Raw genomic sequence first — 20739 nt, 5'->3', positions numbered from 1 at the left:
TCTTTCTCAATGTACGATTATCAATGCTGCTACCGTAGTTCATCATATTTTACCATTTCATCTTTTTGAGAATACGTAGAAGTTATAATATCCATGATTTTTTCTTGCTATTTTTTGTGTTATCAGACTGCCTATAATTGTTTAATACATATGTGAATATCATTGCATGATATAGCCCCATTTAGTTGAGAATATATCAGTTAGTTGTATGCTTTCTAATACTTTTCATTACCTTTAATCAAGTCACTTGCTGATCTTGAATTGTAACTCTTAAGATATTTTTTAATGGACAGTTGAGTTCTTATGCAATAAGAGATGTGGAAGAGTACAAAAACTTTTGTGACCGTCCAAAGGATCAGAGACCACAGCCTGAGGAGGTTATTGGGGTATGTCTTAGTTTACAAGGGAACTTTAGATGATTTTTAGTCTCTGACATGTTTTTTATTTGGATATGCTTGTATCTTGGTCTATATAAGTGATATTCCTTCGACAAATTAAAATGCAACAGAAATCACAGCCAAATACCATATTCTCACCTGTTTTTGGTCTCTGGATTGCTTTAGTTTCTTATCATTTGCTTCAAACTGTGGATTATTAATTAACAGTACTGTTGGCAGTTTTAAGTATCTTGCGATAAAATAATGCTGATCTTTGGGTGTTGTAGCATTTGAACGAGATAAACCACCATGTTTTTTTTATTACATTGTAACACTAATAATATGAGTTTTGGTAAGCCACTTCTCGAATCAGTCGGCAAATACTCATGAACATACTGATTTCTTCATGGTCATAGTGATTTACTTGTGGATTTAGAAAGGTAGGAATAACTGAGAAAGATGGAGTAAATGATTATTGCAGTATGAACATGTAGAAATTGCTCCAAGGAGTGCCTCTTGGAATTAATAGGTGTTACTAGCTCAAGAGTTCTGCATGCTGATATTTCTGAAGAAATAATGCAAAATTCTGCAGTATAATTATTGGGCCCAGGTTTTCCTTTGGTCACAATACAAGTCACAAGTAACTCGTGACATATTTGTTGATTCCTGCTCAAGGTTACTTAGACTTTATTATGGTTAGTTGACATTTTGACTCAGGAAAAATACTTATGGTTTTAAAAAATTGAATTTCCACATTTTTAACTTGGAATTTGGATAAAGCAAAACAATTCATGATGGTCCGAACATATCTCAAAAGATCTTTGGGCACATGGTGGGGAAAGCTGAGTTTGGTTCATGCTTGACATTTCCTTTGGCCATAGGAACTCTATAAAAGTCAGCCAAAAGTAATGATCGCTAATTCCTAATAGAGGGTACCTAGGAGTTCATGTATTAGCTAATAGCTAGCTAGTTGCTATCCAAGACTGATATTAGATCTGCCATCTTTGTGGCCATCCTTCCAATTTGACCTGTAAAATTATGTTTTAGGATCAGAACAAGGAAAACAAGAAAGTAGGGAATGCATATCTAAGGTGTGCTACAGATTTAACAGGTTACTTAATTGACTCCTGAGCTCATTTGTTTTCATGTTTCTTAATCCTTGAAAACACAACTCATGAGAAACCGGCATACTGCAATCAGCATGGTTGCTCGTGACTCTAATCCCAAACTCCCTTTTCTAAATTAGTATAAAAGGTGCACTCATCTGTCTTCCTGCCCTTAATTTTTTCTTATCTCTTTATCATTTTAGTAGAGTAAGCCTCCTGGAAACTTACATGTAGGATTATCAGACCGCTGGTGTTCTAGACTGGGAAGATCATGTGATGTTGGGAAATTTCAGACCTAAGTGTTAGAAGAAAAAGAAAAACTCAGTAGCAGATGAGCTGTTGGATCAGTTGAATTCTTCTGTTGGATATTTTCAGTTGGTCATTTATTAATGACTCGTTCCATCATTTCTATATCCATTCATCGGTTGTTTGAATGATATCCAGAACTTCTACCAGTATACTATTGTTATTTGAGGCTATTTTTGGACATCTGCAATATGTTCTGAGATTCTTCTATTGCAATTGAAGGAACGGTAAACAATTGCAAACTGCTGATTTAGCTCCTTCACTGTTTGCTTCATATTATGTACTCCAACAGCCAAGCCATTTCTCATTGTAAAAGTTACTTGCCATAAAAAGAATTTTTTTCCTTTGGGAGTGAAGTTAAAGCAGGTTCCTTGTTTCATTTTATGCTTTATTATGGTTTGGTGTTCAGGATATCACAGAACATCTAACAACTGTTCATCTATCACGATGTGAACGTGGAAAGCGCTGTTTATACGAAGGTTCAACTCCACCCAGCGGCTATCCCAATTCATGGGTATCCTTCTCTGAACTCTTCCTTATATTGTACGCCTTGCTTTCAGCTACTATCAGCAGCACCATGAACTGGCCTTTGTTCATCGCTCATCATTCTCACTAAAAAGAATTTATCTGTTTAATGATCCTGAGTAGAATGGCGCATCATACTGTACGTCTGAGCTTATAGTTCACAAGAATGGTGAAGTGCATACTTGGGACAGAGGCTATGATGATGAAGGCAATCAGGTGTAGTGTTCAAAATTGGCCGCCATTGTTACCTCCACAATATATTTATGATCTTGATCGAATCATTTGATAATAATATGTGCATGCAAGTGTCGATGTAATTGCTTATCATTTCATGTATCCAGGTCTGGGGTCCAAAGGCAGGTCCTTACGAATTCAAACCTGCAACACCACCGTCAAGCTACGACTACATGTTTTCACCTTTGAACTTACCCTCTGTGTTGGCATTGGAGAAGACATGCTTTCACCTTTGAACTTACCCTCTGCATTGGCATCCGAGAAGACGACGGAGATCTCTTTTGCAGTCGGGTTCATGATGTAATCCTGTTGGCATTTAAAATTTTATTCTATTTTTCAAATATTTGTTCTCCTCACGAACGAAAGAACGTTCCGAGAACACTGTTGAGTTAACCGCTCAGCATGAGCGAGAGATGCCCGGTTTGGGAGAATCTCCACCTCACAGCAAGAAGAAACCCGAACTCTTTGGGCGTACTGTTTTCTTGGATGCTGTGGTCCATTGGATTTTGGTTCCTGTTGTCACGCTAGAGGACGAAGGTCAGCAGTCAAGACAGGAATGCTTATACAAATGATCGATTATGCCCTGTCAAAGGAGAATTTGGCCTATAATGAAGAAGATGGTGGAGGATTGTACATAGCACAGCAGTTGCTTCAAGATGAGGCAGAGAAATTTATATGGGGCATGATAAAAGTGAAGGGTAGAGAGATTAGTGAGCGAAGAAATGGGAAGAATGTCCTTCGCTTCCTTTTTCTGTTGCATGTTTCCTCGCTTTTCATCTCTACCATCATATAATGCTCAAGAGATTGGAGCAAACTACAACAATTAATTACTTTTGCATTAGTTAATCAATCAGCTGCTCTGTTGGGTTATGGTTTATGATGAATATTGTCCAAAGCCTTCCACACAAGAAGAAGGCCAATCCATAAGCATCATCAGTGCTCGATAAGAGTTCAGATAGGCGTCAGAACAACTCGGCCCCTTAATAATTTTTAAGAAGACAGAACGATTCCATTTTTTACTCTTTTGGAGTTTTCCAATCACTACAAACATTCATCAGGACAAGTACCTTTGTCCGCACGCACGCGCCGGCACACACATGCACGCTCGTGCGGACGATAACCATGAGACTGCCATTTATTCACATTTTTGGAGCAATGATTCATACAGAGGCTGTTATACTTTGTTTATCAAAAGAAAAAAAAAAAGACATCATATTTGGACACAAAATGTTTGTTCCACAGAAACCTATAGACACCCACCCAGTCCTTCAACCAATCATGAATCATGCCTGAAACGATCATCATGTTCTTAACTATAACGCATCACTCAAATACGGCAAATGAAATGAGTAGTGTTGTCACCAAAATATGGAGGACATTGCCATTGTTATGAACATGAGGCATTGGATTCCCAGACCACTGCTCTTTAACTGCGTATCGATGCTTGAGGCACAGTAGGTAAGCCTAGTTCATCCTCCGTCTGTATCAGATCAAACAAACAGGTTACTTACACAGTGATTACTTGAGAGCAAAAAAATATTATCCAAGAGGCATTAGAAGATTCATATAGGGAAGTGGAAATACTATGCCTCAAGCATAAGAATGTCATTAACACGAAAGAGGAAGAGAACACAACACTACACAAAAAATTCTTTTAGCGGATTGTTCTCGTGAACACAAGATAGTACACAACTATCACTGCTGTACCATATCCAGAAGTTACTGTTGTATTAATACCAATCAAGTGATGGATATACCTGGGGCCTCACTCTGTTGGGCACTGCTGCAGAATTGCCTGTTGGAGCTGCAGGCAAGTTGAGTTCTGCATCCAGATCGGGTTCCTTGTCTGGTTGAAGATAAGATGGAATTGCATCGGATTCTGTCTCTGCTCCCATGTCAGCTTCCAGAGCATCTAGCTCTGCATTATCCAAACCAACAAACAAAAATTTGACATGATAAATTACACACAGAATCATGCAGAAAATAACTCTACCTTCAATAAAGTACCAAGACAACTTTAAAACGTAAGCCAAGATATCTATCTAATGTAATATTATCGTACTATCATACCACCCAAGAGTTCTTCCTCATCAATGTCATCAGGGACATTGTAGCTTCTCCCAAGAGATTCTTGGATTTCTGTACTCATGTCCATCATATCCATCATCTCGTCCTGTAAACTCTGTGCATTCCAAAAATGATTTCAGATATAAAATGTACCAAGTACTGCATTTTTCACATCCTTACAGTAAACTAACTTGTAGAAATTAGAAACGGGATGCAATCTTTTAGTACATACTACACAACAATAAAAGCAACATACATCTATGCCTGAGATATTCACAGTTTTCATCATCCCTTTCAACTCCTTGTTAGCTGACTTCAACGCTGACATCTGAAGAAGTCAAACGGTTTATTTGTGTATCAGCAAAAGCAAATGCTCCTAGAAAAATTAAATTCTAAAAGGAAGCCTGTACAACATACAGTCTGTTGAGCATCTTTAATTCCCTCAGTAGCAAAGGCAACTTGATCAAGGTTGAATGTCTGGTTATACATCATATCGCGCTGTCCCTCATACCTGGGAAAAAGGAATTGAAAATTGTCAATCAGCAAATAGATAAAGCATTAATGTGTGCAACATAATAAAATACTGGAAGTAATGCAACAGAGTTATCAGCCAGCCCTTATATTGTACTTTATAAGATGATGCAAATTATTGATTCCATTTATAAAACAAACTTTGTTTCAACAGTGCATACGCAATATGTAAAACATGCCCAGAAGTCATGTTGAGCTTCAGCCTTCAAGAGGAGATTTGTAGTTGAATATAAGGTCAAGACATCCATGATAAACTTTAAAGCTTCAAATTAATCTATTACTATGCAATTGCAAATATCTGTATACCTATAACTCATATAGGATGCAATCCACCAGAACATTGCTCGTTAACAACATATACACAATGCTGGAGCAATAATTAGTGACACTCTAACTTTTTGGCAGACAATTCTCAACACACTGCCAAATAAAAGATAGACAAAGGAGATCATTGCAGTACAACTACAAGTAACAGGATTTTTTCAGTATACTCATATTATATAATAGCAACAGCTTTGAGAGGAAAATTACACATCATTAAGCTATAGACGATATGTCCTAGAAGATATGCCACCAGCATGAATGGATTCATATTAACACAAAAAGTTGAGCAAACATAAGCACATTAAATAATAAAAAAATACACAAGCATATAGTGATCAAAGTCAGTAACCAAGGAATAAATTCATAATAAGAAAACCTGAATTTTCATATAAAAACTGAAAGGCTCAGGGAAAAAAAGGTTCCTTCTCATTAAGAAACCTCGTAAAATTAAAAGAAAAGCCAATCTAACATGACAGAGAAATAAAGTTGGAGATACTAAAAAACATAGAAAAGGAGTCAAGTTTTTTTGCATGCATAGACTATGTAAAAGATATATTCAATAAATGTTATCAGGTGAAATGCGACCTAATGGCAGTAATAATCCATCACATGTAATCACCATTTGGACATCGGGTTTGGCTAACTCATGATGATAATTAAATCTTTGGCATCGAAAAGTGTATGATGATGATATTTACTATAAAATATAAAATAAAATTTCAGTGGTCAAAGCTACAAGCCTACAATGGAATCGTATAAGGATAGAGTGGATTGTAGTAGATCCATAAAATCCAGAAATGGGATGCAGGTCAACGATAGGAGTTATGTAATCAAAAGCACCGATATAAGAGAAGCCTTCTAATGCATGAAAAAAGATGCCAAACTAGGGACAATTTACCCTAAATCAGTAGATGCTCTTAGAATGATGTTAAAGAATAGTAATGCCAGACAACATACACCAAAACTATCCATAGTATGGACACAAGCATGCCAGACAAAATCAATAAACATTGAACAGATAATAAACAAACAAATACCTATGCAAGTTAGTTTGGAGTTGATAAAAAACCCCTACATATTATATAAATCTGAAAATCACCACTGCAAAAGGAAAAAAAAAGACCTACATCCTCTTTTGCCTAAGAACCCTCATTGCTCGAGCTTTAACAGCTTCTTGAGCTGGACCTGGTCGCGTCTTCTTTATCTGCTCCTTATATCTAGCTAATTCAGCATCAAGTTTCTTGATTTTCTCATCAACAGTTTCCCCCCTTTTATTTATCTGAAACAAGGCCATTATTAATGAAGAATAATAGGAAGCACAAGAAATGATATTTACCAAACCTCCATTCAGCATGACTAAGAAATATAATAAACTACATAGTAGATTAAATTCACATTCAAGAACATCCAGAACTTAAATAGGGGACAAGTGCCTGCCAACTGACACAAGTCTGAAAGAAGAACAAGGCATGCATGAATCAGATACAGTATTGAAGATTAGGAACCTATAAGTGATAATCAAAGTTGTTCAAAAGCAGTGGGAAATTATAACTGAGTGAAGCACAGTGGCTACTGAATTATCTTGAGAAATCAAACATCTCATTTATCACCAAGCTCACTATCTACATGCCTGATGTATTCCTGTAGACAAAATCCGGACTGGCTTTATGTATTACACCAAATATAGTGTAGGATCATAAAATATAATGTAGGATCATAAGGAATGTACAAAACAGAAACAAAAATCAAAATAAGTAATTATATGCTCCCATTTAAACTAATACATATATTAGATCGTTCTTTCCAAACGTGATGATTGGGTAGAGAAAACCTGAAAGAGAGGATATCAAAAAAGATTGGGCATCTAAGAGTTTCTTTAAAGGGAACAGAATCGTTCTGGCAGCAATTTCTTTAACTTATATTATCTCGTCTGTTCTCCAAATTCATTAGTCATCTATCAAACAGACGTCTGTTTACGGGCTCTGTTCATCTCCCTGTTAGATCATAAACAATCCTAATTCCCATCATCAGTGCAATTGCTAGGTATTAAAGAGGACAGCGCCTTGCGACCATGGAGATCGTAGGACTTTATCATAAGATCCCGTCAAATCACGAGCGCCGTCACACGGATCGGTAAAAGAGAGATCTTTAAAGGGCAGGAATAAGATAAAGGGATCAAAAAGTAAAACCCTATCGGTCGCGTCCTGGATCGTCGGCGGCGGCTCCTTGTTCTTCTTGGCGCCAAAGACCCGCTTCATCTCTAAGCGATTCCAGACGAGCCTTATGCTGCGGCGACCTAGTTGAGGGTTTCGCAGGCGGGACGAAGGCTAGCAGGCGACGGAGACGGGATGAGATCGAAGGGGAGGTCAATAAGATCTTGAGGCTTCTTCACGCGGAAGCCCACCGCGACCGCGTCGAAGTGGTTCCGACTGTTCGAATCCTCTCCAAATTATGCGCATCCACATAGCTTCTTCAAATGCTCGACATCGCCCTTGATCCTCCATTCCTCACATCTGAACCGTCCGTCTCCAAATGTCCTTCCCATCAACCGTCCAATGAGAGAAAATGGAAGTTGTAGAGGATCCAACCCTTACCTTTTCCTTAAGTTGGCCAAATGGGGGATACTTAACTTAAAAGGCTTTAAGACATTAACAATAAATATAAAATAATGTGCTAAAATAAAGATATATTAAAGAAAAGATTTAGTTTCTAAAAAGGTTGGAAAAAAATTGCCTTGGAAAATAAGAAGAACCCTAACTAGGCATCAAGTGATTCACACAATAAATCTAATGAACAATATATCAATGATGAGAATAATACTAATCCATTGCTAAGATAAGTCTATTGCAGTTTAGTGGGTGCTAATAAGATATGTTTTTTGAAATAGTGACAAGTGTTGATAAGATTAAACACCAAAAGAATGAGAAATCTTAATAATTCTCATCAAATTTAAATTTCCACCCCAAGTCTGCTTGCCATGAACTAATTTGTTAAGCAGAAAATGCAAGCAATTATCAATCTGATACAATTACTTGTATAAATTCCAAGCAAAGAAAAATACTCAAAATCTACAAGCAGTATGACTCTTCTTGAAGTATATTTCCAAAAATAATCTGCTGCTACAATTTCAACTTCCATAGTTTTATCCAATAAACTTCAAATCAGTGATTTTAGATCATAAGAAAGCAATTGGCAGCAGCCAAATCTCTCCTCTCTCTGTAAGTTTCAGTTATCACCCTATCAACCCTATCACTCCCTGAAAGGTAAAGAAAAAAAAAGCTTTACATTCCAATGACCAATTCACAAACTAGTTTGTACAAACAATAGGAAATAGATTCTCAATACACCCTCATCAAGATCCACAGAGTCATGAGCATAATTAGCAGAATGGAGTCCTCGGATGACCTTGGCGCCAACTCATCCGGAAGTTGCTATAACTTGTCAGCTATTCGGCCAAGAGCATCTGCAAGTTTGCCCAGAACAGCGAGCAAGCTGTTAGTTTGGTCCTTCCTCTGGTCTCTGTCCAATTGGCAATTAATGTTTTGAGCTTCTAGTTGGGCTGTCAGCATTCTACTGTTCATCTCTAGGACTCTAATTAGTCGATTCTGTAGATCGCTGTCTTCAGCTCCTTCTGGTGATGTTCGTCTTCGCTTTTGTCCTTCTCGTAGCGGGGAGCCCTTCTCAGGGTTATAATCTTGTTGTTTATCTTTTGTTGTAGCTGCATAGTTAAAACAAATTAAATAGTTTCTAAAGGCCCATATAAATAGTATGAGCCAATTCTCAAAAGGGCAAATTTCAGCGTCAAATATGCAACCATAGATTAAGCATTCAATGTTATATTCTAAAACTTGACTATTCATGTAAAAAATGGAGAACATTCAATTAAAAAAAAAGTATTGTTTACCGTGCGCATCAGTGTTTCATGAAATCCACTTGAAGTTGTTAAGGAACTCAGAACCCAAAGCACCTTTTGGCTTGGTTGTGACAATGAAGTATGCTATTATGATTGAAAAAGGATTTATTTCATTGTCAGCTTGTAATGTGGTTCGCTTTAGTTTGTTTAGATTTCCTTGAAGATTCTATCTATTTGGCCCCAAGGAATGGTAAGGAAGATAACAAATACTATAAGCTGATAATAAGAAAAACGATCCTAAAGACTGATAAAGGCACAAAAAACTTCAATTGCTAATGTCCTCTAGTATGATTGTTGTTTTAAAAGTGAAATTACTACGATAACTAGGGCATCATAAAATAAATATACAAAAGTTATCGCACATGTAAATTGAAATATACCAAAGAGAATAATATGAAGAAAGCATCCTTTGTCTCAAGTACAGATTCTTGGCTGAACAAGACCAATATACCTGCTGTGGTTGCTATAATAACTTGGCATTATCAAATAAATAGATCCAGCTTATCTTGCATGTCAATTGCTAGATCATAGTTAATAATATGAGAAAATAAAACAACATGATGAATCATTCATGATAATACTACATAATCTTAGCATAAAGAAGAAGCCTTAAAAAATGGTAGAATATAATTTTTGTTTCGTCAACATATGTAATCAGATTTGAGTTGAGTTGGGATGTTAGGAGAGTATAACAGGAAATAAGACAGCTGCGGAGATATATATGACGACACTATCTGCTTATCACATTTCAGATAAATTTTCTTCCGAAACAGTTGCAGAGATTCATTGCTCGAACTCTTTAGGGAACTCTGGGAAGAAACATATGTATGCTGCTTTATATTACATTATAAAGAGAAAAACCTCGAGTCATTCAACCTTGAAATATGCAAAGGTCATGGATTCTGCACCCGTAAATGATTCACTCAACTCTATGTTGCATTACCAAAAGGAAAACATTAATTCACTTTTGGCCCCTTCGCACTGTGCATGTCCTATAATTCCCAAGTTTTTCACTGTTATCTACTTCTCCCCATCACCGATATCATGAAAATTTCTACTTCTCTCGCATTAATCACTCGAAATTGGGTACCAGTTAATACTAAAGATAAAAGAACATACACACCAAGCAAATAAGATAGACACAGTCAACAGAAAAAAAATTATGCTATTCCATGAAATGCCTTTTAAAGGGCATGGAATGTGCTAAAACAATGAAATTTAGCAATTCAAGCATCTACAAGTGATGAAAAGGACTGACAAAAGCTAATAGAATTGCCAACCAAAGAGAGCAAAATCCATTACCTCGGTCAGACCCCCCCTGTTGAGATGATTCGCACTTCTTTTCTGCACAAAGGAGCAATGCAACGAAAAGAAAGATCAACAAAACAAGAAGCCCTAAATGTATGAGAAAAAGCTCAAATCTTTATCAGCAAAGAGATGGCTTTTAGGCCAAACAATACTAATCATACGAATCGAACTCGAGGATGCCATCAACATCCATTTACCCGATATTGGTACAGCAGCCACCGGCTGCAGGGGCGGCGCCGAATCCTCCTCCTCCTCCTCCTCTGCTTCCTTCTCCTCATCGAAGTCTGAGAACAATCCATCCTCGGCTGCGGTCCGCCCGCTATCAAAGACCGCCTCTTCCTCCTCAGCCCCCACGGCCGCCGCCGGCCCGCTTCCGTTTTTCCCCTCCTCCTCCGCCACCGCCGCCACGGCTGCACCGTCGAGGATATCGTACACCTCTCGATCAAAGAATCCCGGCAGCCTCTTTTCCCTCCTGAGATCGCTCCTCATCGTCCAAAACGACTCCTTTCCCTTCCCTTCCCACTCCTTTATCTTCTTAAAGTCGCCAGCGAGGTTGCTCCACCGCTTCCGGCACTGCACCGGCCCCCGGTTCACCCCGTGCAACCGGCAGTAAGACGACACCGACGCCCACTTGGGCTCCACCGGCGCGGCTGCCCCTTCCTCCCCGCCGCCGCCGCCGCCGCCAACTCCCCGCCCCACCCCGCGCCCTCTCCCTCGGCTCTCCACCACCCTCTTCCCCTGTATTAGCACCAGTATCTCCTGCCTCGTCCACCGCGGCAGTCGCGGGGCCCGCCCTCCCCCTCCTCCGTCGCCGCCGCCGTTGTGGCCATTGGAACCACCGGCTTCGACGGCGTTAACCATCACCGATACCGGCAACAGCCAAAACAAAAAGATCACAACTTCCTCGTAAAACCCACGTGAAGACTTAACGGCGGGTCAACGGAATTGGGAGGGCGCCGTTACGGCCCTCCATGCATACATACCCTTAAGAAAGGAAGAAACAGAGACAGAGAGAAGGTGAGAGAGAGGGGAAAGGCAGGGAAACGAGTGCAAGAAGGGGAGGGGAAGACTTGATTAGGCCTTAATTAACATTGGTCCTTCGATCCCTGTCTATATCTAAGGTGTCATTTAGTAGTTAATGAGCAATAGAATAACAGCATGGGGGTGTGAGTAATTCTACACCATTAAAGATTAATTATGGGAAAGGCAGGGAGGGAGGGGGATATCCCTTTCCTAGTTTAAGGGTTGAAAAGGCATTCCCACCATCCTCTTTGTGTTGTTGCCTTCTCCCAATCCAACCTCCTCCTTTATCCTTGTTCCTTTGCCAGGGGAAGATTTTGTCATGTGATTCTTCTCAATCAGCTTGATCTTATATTGTCCTTTTCTTCTCTCTGTGATCTCTCTCTCTCTATCTCTCTCATCTTTTTCTCTTTCTATCTTCCAAATATCCCTCACTTAATATTGAGTCCTAATTTAAGATATTAAAAAATATTATATATATATATATATATATATATATATTTTAAATATTTCAGATCTCAAATATATACAATATTTAGACTCATAATCTAAATTTATATCTGATCTGAAAGATTAAGAGTTCAAAATATCTAAAATATTAGTCTGATGCGTAAAACTCGAGAATTTAATCAATAAATATAAAAATATTAGCTAGTAAATTTATTTATTTTTATTTTATAAAAAATTATGATATAATAATAATAATAATAATAAAATATCAACTCTGAGCTTCATAATATAATTTTTAATTAATATAAAATAATCTTAAAAATTTTTTATTATGAGCTATATGGATCCGTAAATTTAATCATTATTGATAGAAATTAAGTGATAGAAATATTAGCTAGAAATCCGTAAAAAATAATCTAAAATAATTTTAATTGATAGAAATATTAGCTAGTAAATTTAATCATTATTGAACAAATATTGAGTCATACTAAAAAAATTAAGTGAAGTAAAATAATTTTGAAAAACTTAATTTATGAAGTACAATGATTACCAAATTATTCTAGATTTTATTTTTTTTATTTTATTATTTATTGAAATTAGTAGGGTAAACCATAGGCGACCTATGATGGGAGGGAGGGAGGGGTGGGACCGGGAGATGCTGTTAGGTCTACAAGCGACACGTGAGAGCCGTGCCATTGACGTCCAAACTCGGTATAATATGAAGTGTTGTTTTCAGGTGCATTAATCTAAAAGACTTAGTGTGTGTGGATTGGATTCATTGGAGACCACTGTAAGGGGAGATGGAGATGGAGATGGAGATGGAGTTGGAGTTGGATTAAGGGGGATGGAAAGAGGCATCCCTTTCTTTCCCTTCGTGGCAATGCAATAAACAATGTGGAAGCAGAAGGGGATAGAGGTTGGCTCTCTTCTTCATGGAGGACTAGTGATAAAGATATTGGAGGAACCCAATCCTATGTATTGGCCTATCTATAGGCAACAACACTTGTATTTTTGTGTTGGGTGGAGGATCAGATAGGTCTGATCAACTTAGTCATGGTCTCTTTTTGGTTTATCTTTGAGGGAGAAGATAAGAAGGATTAAGGCTCTCACAATCCAGTCAGGCTAAACAAAAAATGATGCATTTTTTTCCTAAAAAAAATTAGCATTCTTGTTTCGAAAATAAAAAGAAGAAAGCTAAATTCATAGATATTGTTTTTTTTTTTTTTTGAGTCGAGCTAATTGATGCTTATTTCATAGATATCGACATTGTGGCTTCTTCACAAATGAAGTTTGTAATCGATAAACTTTCAATATTAACATGATATTATTTTATGAGACTTTCGGTTGTTACTAAAAATTTCTCATTGTTATCTTCGATAAGAGTCTTAATTGTATCTTAATCTCAGTGTAATTTGTTATTCTTTCATACTAACTATTGATTCTTGATAAGTTGTCACATCACTAACTAACTAATTAGGCACAAGTTGTTTTCAATAGAGCATCTCATTTTTTCAATAATATAAAAGATTCATTAAATTATAAATAAGACTAGTTTTGATGGAAAAAAAAAGAAATATAATATTAGAACATTTATTAAAGATAAGAAAAACTAAGTGTCCGATGAGAAATTACAAAAAAAAAATATCTATGATTAAAGGTGAAAAAGATAGATTTTTTTTTTCTAAAAAAATTATCTCGAAAAAATATCTATCAAAAATCCGTACATTGACCCCAATGAACTTCAGGGTTGACCTTAATGGTCAATATCCTTATTTAATTTTTTAATAATATAAAAGATTCATTAAATTATGAATAAGACTAGTTTTGATGGAAAAAAAATTAGAACATTTGTTAAAAGTAAAAAAAACTAAGTGTTCGATGAGAAATTATGAAAAAAAAAATTCTATGATTAAAGGTGAAAAAGATAGATTTTTTCTAAAAATTTATCTCGAAAAAATATCTATAGAAAATCCATACATTGACCCCAATAAATTTCAGGGTTGACCTTAACGATCATATCTTTATTCAATTTTTTCAATAATATAAAAGATTCCTCAAATTATAAATAAGACTAGTTTTGATGGAAAAGAAAAGGAATATAGTATTAGAATATTTATTAAAAGAAATTACAAAAAAAATTCTATGACTAAAGGTGAAAAATATATATTTTTTTAAAAAAATTATCTCAAAAGAAATATCTATAGAAAATCCACCTTAATGAATTTCAGGGTTGATCTTAATGATCAATATCCTTATTCAAATAAAAAATATATTTTTTATAAAATATCTTATTTTCTAAAATTTCTTATAGAGTGACTTTATTTTCTTGTTTGAATAATACAAAAAATAGGAAGATAGTATAAGAACATTTCGAATAAAATTAGAAAAAGAGTAACTTTTTGTAATAAAAATACATAAAGAAATAGACGTTTTTTTTGTTGTTGTTGGAGTAATTCATCCTCAAAGAAATGCGTATGAAACATCTTATAGGTTGACCCCAAAGAATTCTAGAAGTTTGACCTTTATGACGTCAATGGTTCTTGATTTGAGGCAGTTTAGTTGGAAGATACGATTCCATGCTCACTAAAACTAATATTACACAGCACAACAAAGTAAGTGCGACTATCTCATCTCATCCGATGCCAATATGCCCTCCTCCTGTCAAAAGTGTCATGGGATAGATGGATTAGATCCACCCAATCACACATGACATATTGGATTTGTTGTGAGAGGATTTGGAAACATGCATCTGCCAATGATCACAATAGTCAAAGAGGACGACTTTTTCTTCACCCACTTGGGAGTAATCAAATGGGAAAGGATAGCACAGCCAATGGCCCTTCGATTCAGTGCTCGAGTCACCATTGCTCTTTGGGGGCGGGGAGAGAGAGGGATCTATCAAAAGCGAATGGAATCTGTGATAGATATCAGCAAAATAGAGACTCCTTTGGCCGATCTTTAAGCTGTGGAGTGCTCCAAAAGTGTCCTTTTCGTTTGGGTGAGTGCAAAGATTTGGCTTCATTGATATGGTGATGGCAGGAACGGAGTGTCAATGGTTAATGGAGGACAGTCGCTAGTGGAAGGTTTGGCTCGGAGAATCACACCACCAAGCTTTCACCCTGGCATCATCAGAGGTAGGTTAGTAGAGTCATGCCTCATCCCTCCCAAGCTCTATGCTTCCCTTTTTCGCTGTTGATTTCTGAAGAGCAGCGTCTGTAGAGTGCGTGCCAATGGGATTCGCACCGGAAACCATAGAAACCTTGAACCATTTAGCTTGATCGATCTTTCACCATCGTAATCTGGACGGGTACCAGAAACCATTGGCAGACTCCACAACTTGCAGATATTGAATGCCAAGTGTTTGAGTTTATGTCGATTCCAGAGGCTCTCCTAGAATTCTTTGCAGGATTTGATTTGGTAGCGGGCTTCATTGGTGCATCGACGAGATGGTGTCTGCGTGCGTGTGTAAACTGCTGCAAAAATATAAATGGTTGAAGGAAAATAATAATAATAATAATAATAATAATAATAATAATAATAATAATAATAAAAGGGGCATTCCGAGAATTGAACTCGGGACCTCTCGCACCCTAAGCGAGAATCATACCACTAGACCAAATGCCCTTTGTTGTTGATCTTTTCAATTATACTAATTTATGTACATTTCTTGCCAAAGAAAACAATGCAACGAGATGATTCACAAAGTCAACACGGTGAAATAGGTGATAGATTTGCGTTCGATCAATCACGATACACTTCGATCAATCACAAAGTTTCGGATGATCGAGGAAGATCAACTTAAAATGGTTTAGCAATTTTTATTTTTATTTTAGGTTTCCAAATGCCAAAAAAATAAAAAAAATCATTTCATTAATAAATAAAGCCCTCGGTTTATAGTTTACAGAATTATGATTTTTCTCTGCATCACATTTCTTATTATTATATTCTAAAAGAGATCAAGTTGTATAAATCTCGCTAAAAATTTCCAATTAAGTCAATATTTCAATAGAAAATCATATCGAGAAACCGAAGAGTTGTTTTAATAAATAATATTATTATCATGAATGATAAAACAATGCATGAGGTTTAGCTCAATGGATACTATTAATGAAGGCCTCTATCTTTGACATCACACAAACTTAATACATACAACAACTATCAGAATCAAGAAACAGGCGGCTCAAGATTCTCACCTTCCCCTGCCTCTTCTTCAATGTTTTTGTTTCAGATGTTCCATCATACCTTGGTAAGGATATACTTACATGAATCGGGCCACAAAAATGTTACAACATACTCGTTTTGAGTGTGCCAAGCTAAGTGTAGAATTTTGAGACACTGATATGACAAATCTTCAATAGAAAGGTGATGGCATTTCTCTGTTCTGGGTTGTACGCCTGAACATCAGAAAATTTTATGATGAATTGTCAGACTCCGCACTTTAATCCCTTGGCACATGGCTGATTGGATGACCAAATGGACTAGAAATCATGATACATCTGAGAGAATTCATGCTGATTATCAAGTTGGTCATCACCTCCATCCGTAAATGATGTAGTTGCCAACATGGGGTTTTGCCGAGGGAATAACAACTTTAGGCGAAAAGCATCCACGCCATTCAGATAGTATCTGAACAGCCTTTTTGCCCTTATAAATCCTAGACGGCCATATAATGCAAGGGCTCCCTTGTTCGTCACTTCCGCTTCAAGTGTTACCTATATATTATCATACATATTCACACGTCAGCATAATGACTCCCAGGCACAAACAGAGAACACAGCTGAAGTAAGAAGATTAATACATTCACTTCTGTTCCCCATAAGCAGGGTTGCACAGCAAGAAGAAGATATATCAGACAAATCGAAATTTATGTAACAAGCAACAATGAGAAGAAAAAGTCATAAACCAGACCAGAAAAGTATCGTTGCAAGGTTAGAGCCATGATAACAATCACTCTTATTTGTTGCACCTATTACTTTATAATGGATAATTACTGGAAGTAGTTACCTTAAAATTCTACTGCAACTGATGTTCATCGTTCCTTCTTTATATGTAAGCCTATCAATGTGTCAACTAGATGCCATATATACATATGTATATGTACATGTATACAAATATGTATATGTACATAACAACTATATCCTTCTTGTAAAACAGCACCCTGTTTTCAAATGTCCTTGTGAAGGATTGGCTAATTTTAGCTGTTGCAAATAACAAAAAAGCAGAGGGGGAGAAAAAGTGAGAAGATGCAAGGAGAAAAGGACAACTAAAATAGAGGAAAGATGAAAATAAACTGGTAATTATTACCACTAAACGGAAGAAAATATTTCTATTACTATTACTTTTACTACTCACTGCAACCTTTGCATTACCGCCTACCATCAGTGTTGCAATCTTTGTCACAACCACATACATTAGGAAATAATATAAGAAGAAGAAAAAGGAGGATAGGTAGCTCTTAACCACTTGAGGAAATTGGGATGTCATTAAGGAGGAGAAGACGACATCAGTTTCAAGATTAATCACAAATCCCTTGTGCTCATTACAAAGATATGTTTTCCTTTATTTGTTTTGAGACACATCCTTATCTTCTAAGCTGCAGGTGAATAGGTTTGGATCCTTTTATACATATATAACAATTATTTGCTAATAAATAGTAGCTTCATAATGATGTCATTATATTTTTTAAATAAATGCAACAATTATTCTTCAATATGATTCATTGTTATCTCTTATATAATTATTTATTTCATATATTAGTCTCTTTTTTCAATTTACACATCCTATAGAATATGAAGGTAGAAAACATTTTACAATATACTGTTTATTCTCTAAAATTTATTTAATTTTTCTGTATTGATTTTGTGAACTAAGCTTGTGATCTAATAATAGAGGAAGAATATATAGTTCAACCAACTCGCCCATTCAGATGAGATTTAGACATCTTTAAAAACCCCATAGAACCCAGTACAATGAAAAAAAAGGAAACCCAATTGTCTTTGATCCTCTTACTCATCTGTTAAATGACTTCGCATCTTCCATCTTGGTCAAGCAATAACAATTATTTAAACAGGCTTGCAGAAGGACATATGGAAGAGAGCACCGAATTTAATCATAAAATTAGGTATGGGGAGAATCTGTGCCTTTGACTGAAGTGAGCCAGCTGGCAATGAAACCCAACAAAGCTGGGTTAAATAGTCTCTTTTGATCTAAAATGTGGTTCATAAATGCATTTGGATCCTAATCATACAAATGTTAAAGCCTGGGAAAAAATTTCTGAGAAGAGAAAGGTAATAGTTTGAGTAAGACAAGCAACATTCGTGTCGACTTAAGTCTGATGGAACAAAGGACAAAAAGAGTGATGCTAACATATGTTTTGCAGCATAAAATTAAGTGTGCAGAACAATTAGAAAGATATAGAATAATCATTAGTGTCAGATCATATTTATGAGATGAATCTTAACATAACTGCATTTGATTTGGTTACAGAAATGCTTCCATCTTCTACATCTATAGAATCGTTAACAGCATAATGCTAAAATCATAATAAAAGCAATTTACCTCATCGCACCCTGATTCCATCATCACTCTGATAGATCTAGTAACAAGTTCAGTTGCTGTAGCATAAAAAATTGTACAATGAGTTGCAGTATTAAAAGCAGTAAAACATATTCACCAAAAGATGGTAACATAAACTATAAAAGAAAACAGAAAGAAGTGTTGTGTAAGATACTTCCAAGAATGATATTAATTCCAAAGAATATCACACTAGCATCTACATCTAGTCATTCAACTTCAAGAGGTCCAAAGGAGAAAATTCATTTGACTCCTCAAAGGTCAACTCCTATTCATGCTTTGTGGAACTCAATATGCAAGAGGAAACTGTATATTGAAGGAACGTGACCCCTAAGACAAGTATCAGGCTCCTAAACAGTTTTGATAGAGTTTTATCACTATCTTCCGCCACTAGACCCTCCACATATGACAAGTCTCCATCAATAGCCCCCTCAAGATCTCTACAGGGACCAGGGCCAGCCAATAAGATTATCTAACACTGATCAACAAACTTACGTACTGCCACACCAATGGACATTTTGTGATTACCAAAAGGTGCAGCAGCAAATTAGATCAAAATTTGAGCCCTTGCACCATGTCAACCATCGCAACAATATGCCAGCTTAGCCTACATGTAGGCTAAGCATTCTCCAATTGCGTAAAGATGCTAAGGGATGCAAAGTGGTTCTAGCAGCTTTCCACCGAAATGACCAAGCATGCCACTGATACAAGTAGTGCCGCACACGAGATATGGAACCCATCAAAGCAGATTTTCAAGGTGGTGATGATGCAAATTCCTTGTTTGATCGGGTAAACAAAGGCCATTGCATCCTAGCAGTAATACAAGACAGACAGGCCAAAGACTTCACTTATGGGTGTTCAGCCAGGCATAAACTGGATTGACAACATCATCAATTCAAGGTTATTTTCAATTCTAAATAGATATTGGTCTATCAAGATTAGATTTAGGCAACAGACTTTCTATAAATAAGGACTTAAAGAACAACACGATAACATCTAGGGGTATCATTAACTATCTTCCCGCAATTTATATCTAAGATAAGTCTTTAGTTCTAGTTAGATTAATCATTGAGATGCTTCTTTTCTTGCTCAAACTAGAGAAGTGGAGGTGAGGAGGTTAAACTCCTAATATAACTTTTCAGAACGCCAAGAAAGTTTATTTGGGTCTTAGTTTTATCGACAATGCCTTCAAGAACTCTAATGCCGCATCGTGATTAGAAAGTGCTCCCTTTTCCATCACCAACCAAGAAACAGGTCAGAGTTACTTACAATCAATAGCTAAGATTAGTTTTTATCAAGCAGTAGCAAACACCAAATCAACAACCCAAAAACATTGACCAAATTTGCACATTTTTCATCTGAATCAGGCCAAAGAAACAATGTACATCACTAAGCAGCTAAAAATGTTAGATTTCGGTTGTTTTACCAATGCCTCTGCCCCTGTAGGGCTTGATGACAACCAGCATCGCGATGTACCCCCGGAAGGTGTTCCTATGATCCCCCATCTTGCATACCACCGTCCCCACGCACTTCTCCTTGTGGAACGCCTGGATTTCACCACAAAATCAAAGAAATCGTCGCTCATCCGAACCAAACAGCGTAAAAACCATAGAAAGAAAGAGAACAGCTGGGAAATTACGAGGAAAGTGAGGTTGGGCCACAGGTAGACGAAGTAGCGGTAGGTGAAGATGGAGTAGGGTTCGCTAAGCTCGTCATCGACAAGCCCCATGATGAGCGGCAGGTGGTGCTCACCGCCATAGCTCACGTACTCGATCTCCGAGGGCGAGAACACCGCTGCTTCCTCTCCCCCTCCTCCTCCGCCGTCGCTCTCCCCCGCCGCTGCCTCCTCCTCCATCGCCCCGTCCCAAAACCCTTATTCTACGATTTTACCCACTTAATCTGACCCGGTACAAACCGGCCCGAATGGCTGTCGGTTCGTGCCTTCGTAGCCGGCAGGTCCGGTTCGTATGGACCGGACTTGACCCACGTACAATTACTTGTATCG

The 20739-nt window shown here is 37.1% G+C and overlaps 4 protein-coding genes and 1 non-coding gene across 6 annotated transcripts in view; 1 reads left to right on the top strand and 4 right to left on the bottom strand.

The window, feature by feature from the left end:
• LOC135614960 (chromophore lyase CRL, chloroplastic-like) overlaps positions 1 to 2988 on the top strand; it is a 5106-nt gene extending 2118 nt beyond the window's left edge. The window contains exons 6-9 of one of the 2 annotated variants that reach the window (XM_065112863.1): positions 294 to 386; positions 2199 to 2303; positions 2438 to 2530; positions 2656 to 2988. In XM_065112863.1, coding sequence (XP_064968935.1) covers positions 294 to 386; positions 2199 to 2303; positions 2438 to 2530; positions 2656 to 2784 — 420 coding nt within the window. In that variant the 3' untranslated portion in view covers positions 2785 to 2988. The remainder of the gene's footprint in view (positions 1 to 293; positions 387 to 2198; positions 2304 to 2437; positions 2531 to 2655) is intronic. The other variant, XM_065112864.1, reaches the window with a different exon arrangement.
• Positions 2989 to 3660: 672 nt separating this feature from the next.
• On the bottom strand, positions 3661 to 7852 carry LOC135614959 (vacuolar protein sorting-associated protein 60.2-like). Its single transcript, XM_065112862.1, has 7 exons — positions 7660 to 7852; positions 6598 to 6749; positions 5033 to 5126; positions 4872 to 4943; positions 4619 to 4730; positions 4306 to 4466; positions 3661 to 4028 (listed from the first exon to the last, which is right to left on the bottom strand). Exons 1-7 carry the CDS (start codon positions 7726 to 7728, stop codon positions 3975 to 3977), a joined length of 714 nt encoding a protein of 237 aa, XP_064968934.1. The 5' UTR covers positions 7729 to 7852; the 3' UTR covers positions 3661 to 3974.
• A 687-nt stretch (positions 7853 to 8539) lies between these two features.
• Positions 8540 to 11733, bottom strand: LOC135614958 (trihelix transcription factor ASR3-like). The gene is made up of 3 exons (XM_065112861.1): positions 10889 to 11733; positions 10686 to 10727; positions 8540 to 9188 (listed from the first exon to the last, which is right to left on the bottom strand). The coding sequence occupies exons 1-3, from the start codon at positions 11550 to 11552 to the stop codon at positions 8902 to 8904; spliced, it is 993 nt and encodes a 330-aa protein (XP_064968933.1). The 5' UTR covers positions 11553 to 11733; the 3' UTR covers positions 8540 to 8901.
• Positions 11734 to 15713: 3980 nt separating this feature from the next.
• TRNAP-AGG (transfer RNA proline (anticodon AGG)) lies at positions 15714 to 15785 on the bottom strand. Its single transcript has one exon. It is a non-coding gene; the product is annotated as a tRNA-Pro (tRNA).
• Positions 15786 to 16246: 461 nt separating this feature from the next.
• Positions 16247 to 20604, bottom strand: LOC135614957 (N-alpha-acetyltransferase MAK3-like). The gene is made up of 4 exons (XM_065112858.1): positions 20374 to 20604; positions 20161 to 20281; positions 18720 to 18775; positions 16247 to 16873 (listed from the first exon to the last, which is right to left on the bottom strand). The coding sequence occupies exons 1-4, from the start codon at positions 20587 to 20589 to the stop codon at positions 16640 to 16642; spliced, it is 627 nt and encodes a 208-aa protein (XP_064968930.1). The 5' UTR covers positions 20590 to 20604; the 3' UTR covers positions 16247 to 16639.
• Positions 20605 to 20739: the final 135 nt, after the last annotated feature.

The sequence above is a fragment of the Musa acuminata genome, chromosome BXJ2-6 (genome assembly GCF_036884655.1).
Source record: "Musa acuminata AAA Group cultivar baxijiao chromosome BXJ2-6, Cavendish_Baxijiao_AAA, whole genome shotgun sequence".
NCBI lineage: Eukaryota > Viridiplantae > Streptophyta > Magnoliopsida > Zingiberales > Musaceae > Musa > Musa acuminata.
The sequence above is the reverse complement of the archived record's forward strand: the minus strand, read 5'-3'. Positions and strand labels throughout refer to the sequence as shown.

Excerpts from the sequence above, each read along its gene's own strand:
- LOC135614957 (XM_065112858.1), bottom strand. The coding sequence starts at position 20,589 with ATGGAGGAGGAGGCAGCGGCGGGGGAGAGCGACGGCGGAGGAGGAGGG. Across the intron at positions 20,282-20,373 it reads GGCCCAACCTCACTTTCCTC|GCGTTCCACAAGGAGAAGTG; the intron begins GTAATTTCCCAG and ends GGTGAAATCCAG. Across the intron at positions 18,776-20,160 it reads CTACAGGGGCAGAGGCATTG|CAACTGAACTTGTTACTAGA; the intron begins GTAAAACAACCG and ends TTTATGCTACAG.
- LOC135614958 (XM_065112861.1), bottom strand. The coding sequence starts at position 11,552 with ATGGTTAACGCCGTCGAAGCCGGTGGTTCCAATGGCCACAACGGCGGC. Across the intron at positions 10,728-10,888 it reads GGCTGCTGTACCAATATCGG|AAAAGAAGTGCGAATCATCT; the intron begins GTAAATGGATGT and ends TCCTTTGTGCAG. Across the intron at positions 9,189-10,685 it reads ACAGGGGGGGTCTGACCGAG|CTACAACAAAAGATAAACAA; the intron begins GTAATGGATTTT and ends TTAACTATGCAG.
- LOC135614959 (XM_065112862.1), bottom strand. The coding sequence starts at position 7,728 with ATGAAGCGGGTCTTTGGCGCCAAGAAGAACAAGGAGCCGCCGCCGACG. Across the intron at positions 5,127-6,597 it reads GTTCTTAGGCAAAAGAGGAT|GTATGAGGGACAGCGCGATA; the intron begins GTAGGTCTTTTT and ends CCTTTTTCCCAG. Across the intron at positions 4,467-4,618 it reads TGAGGAAGAACTCTTGGGTG|AGCTAGATGCTCTGGAAGCT; the intron begins GTATGATAGTAC and ends TGGATAATGCAG.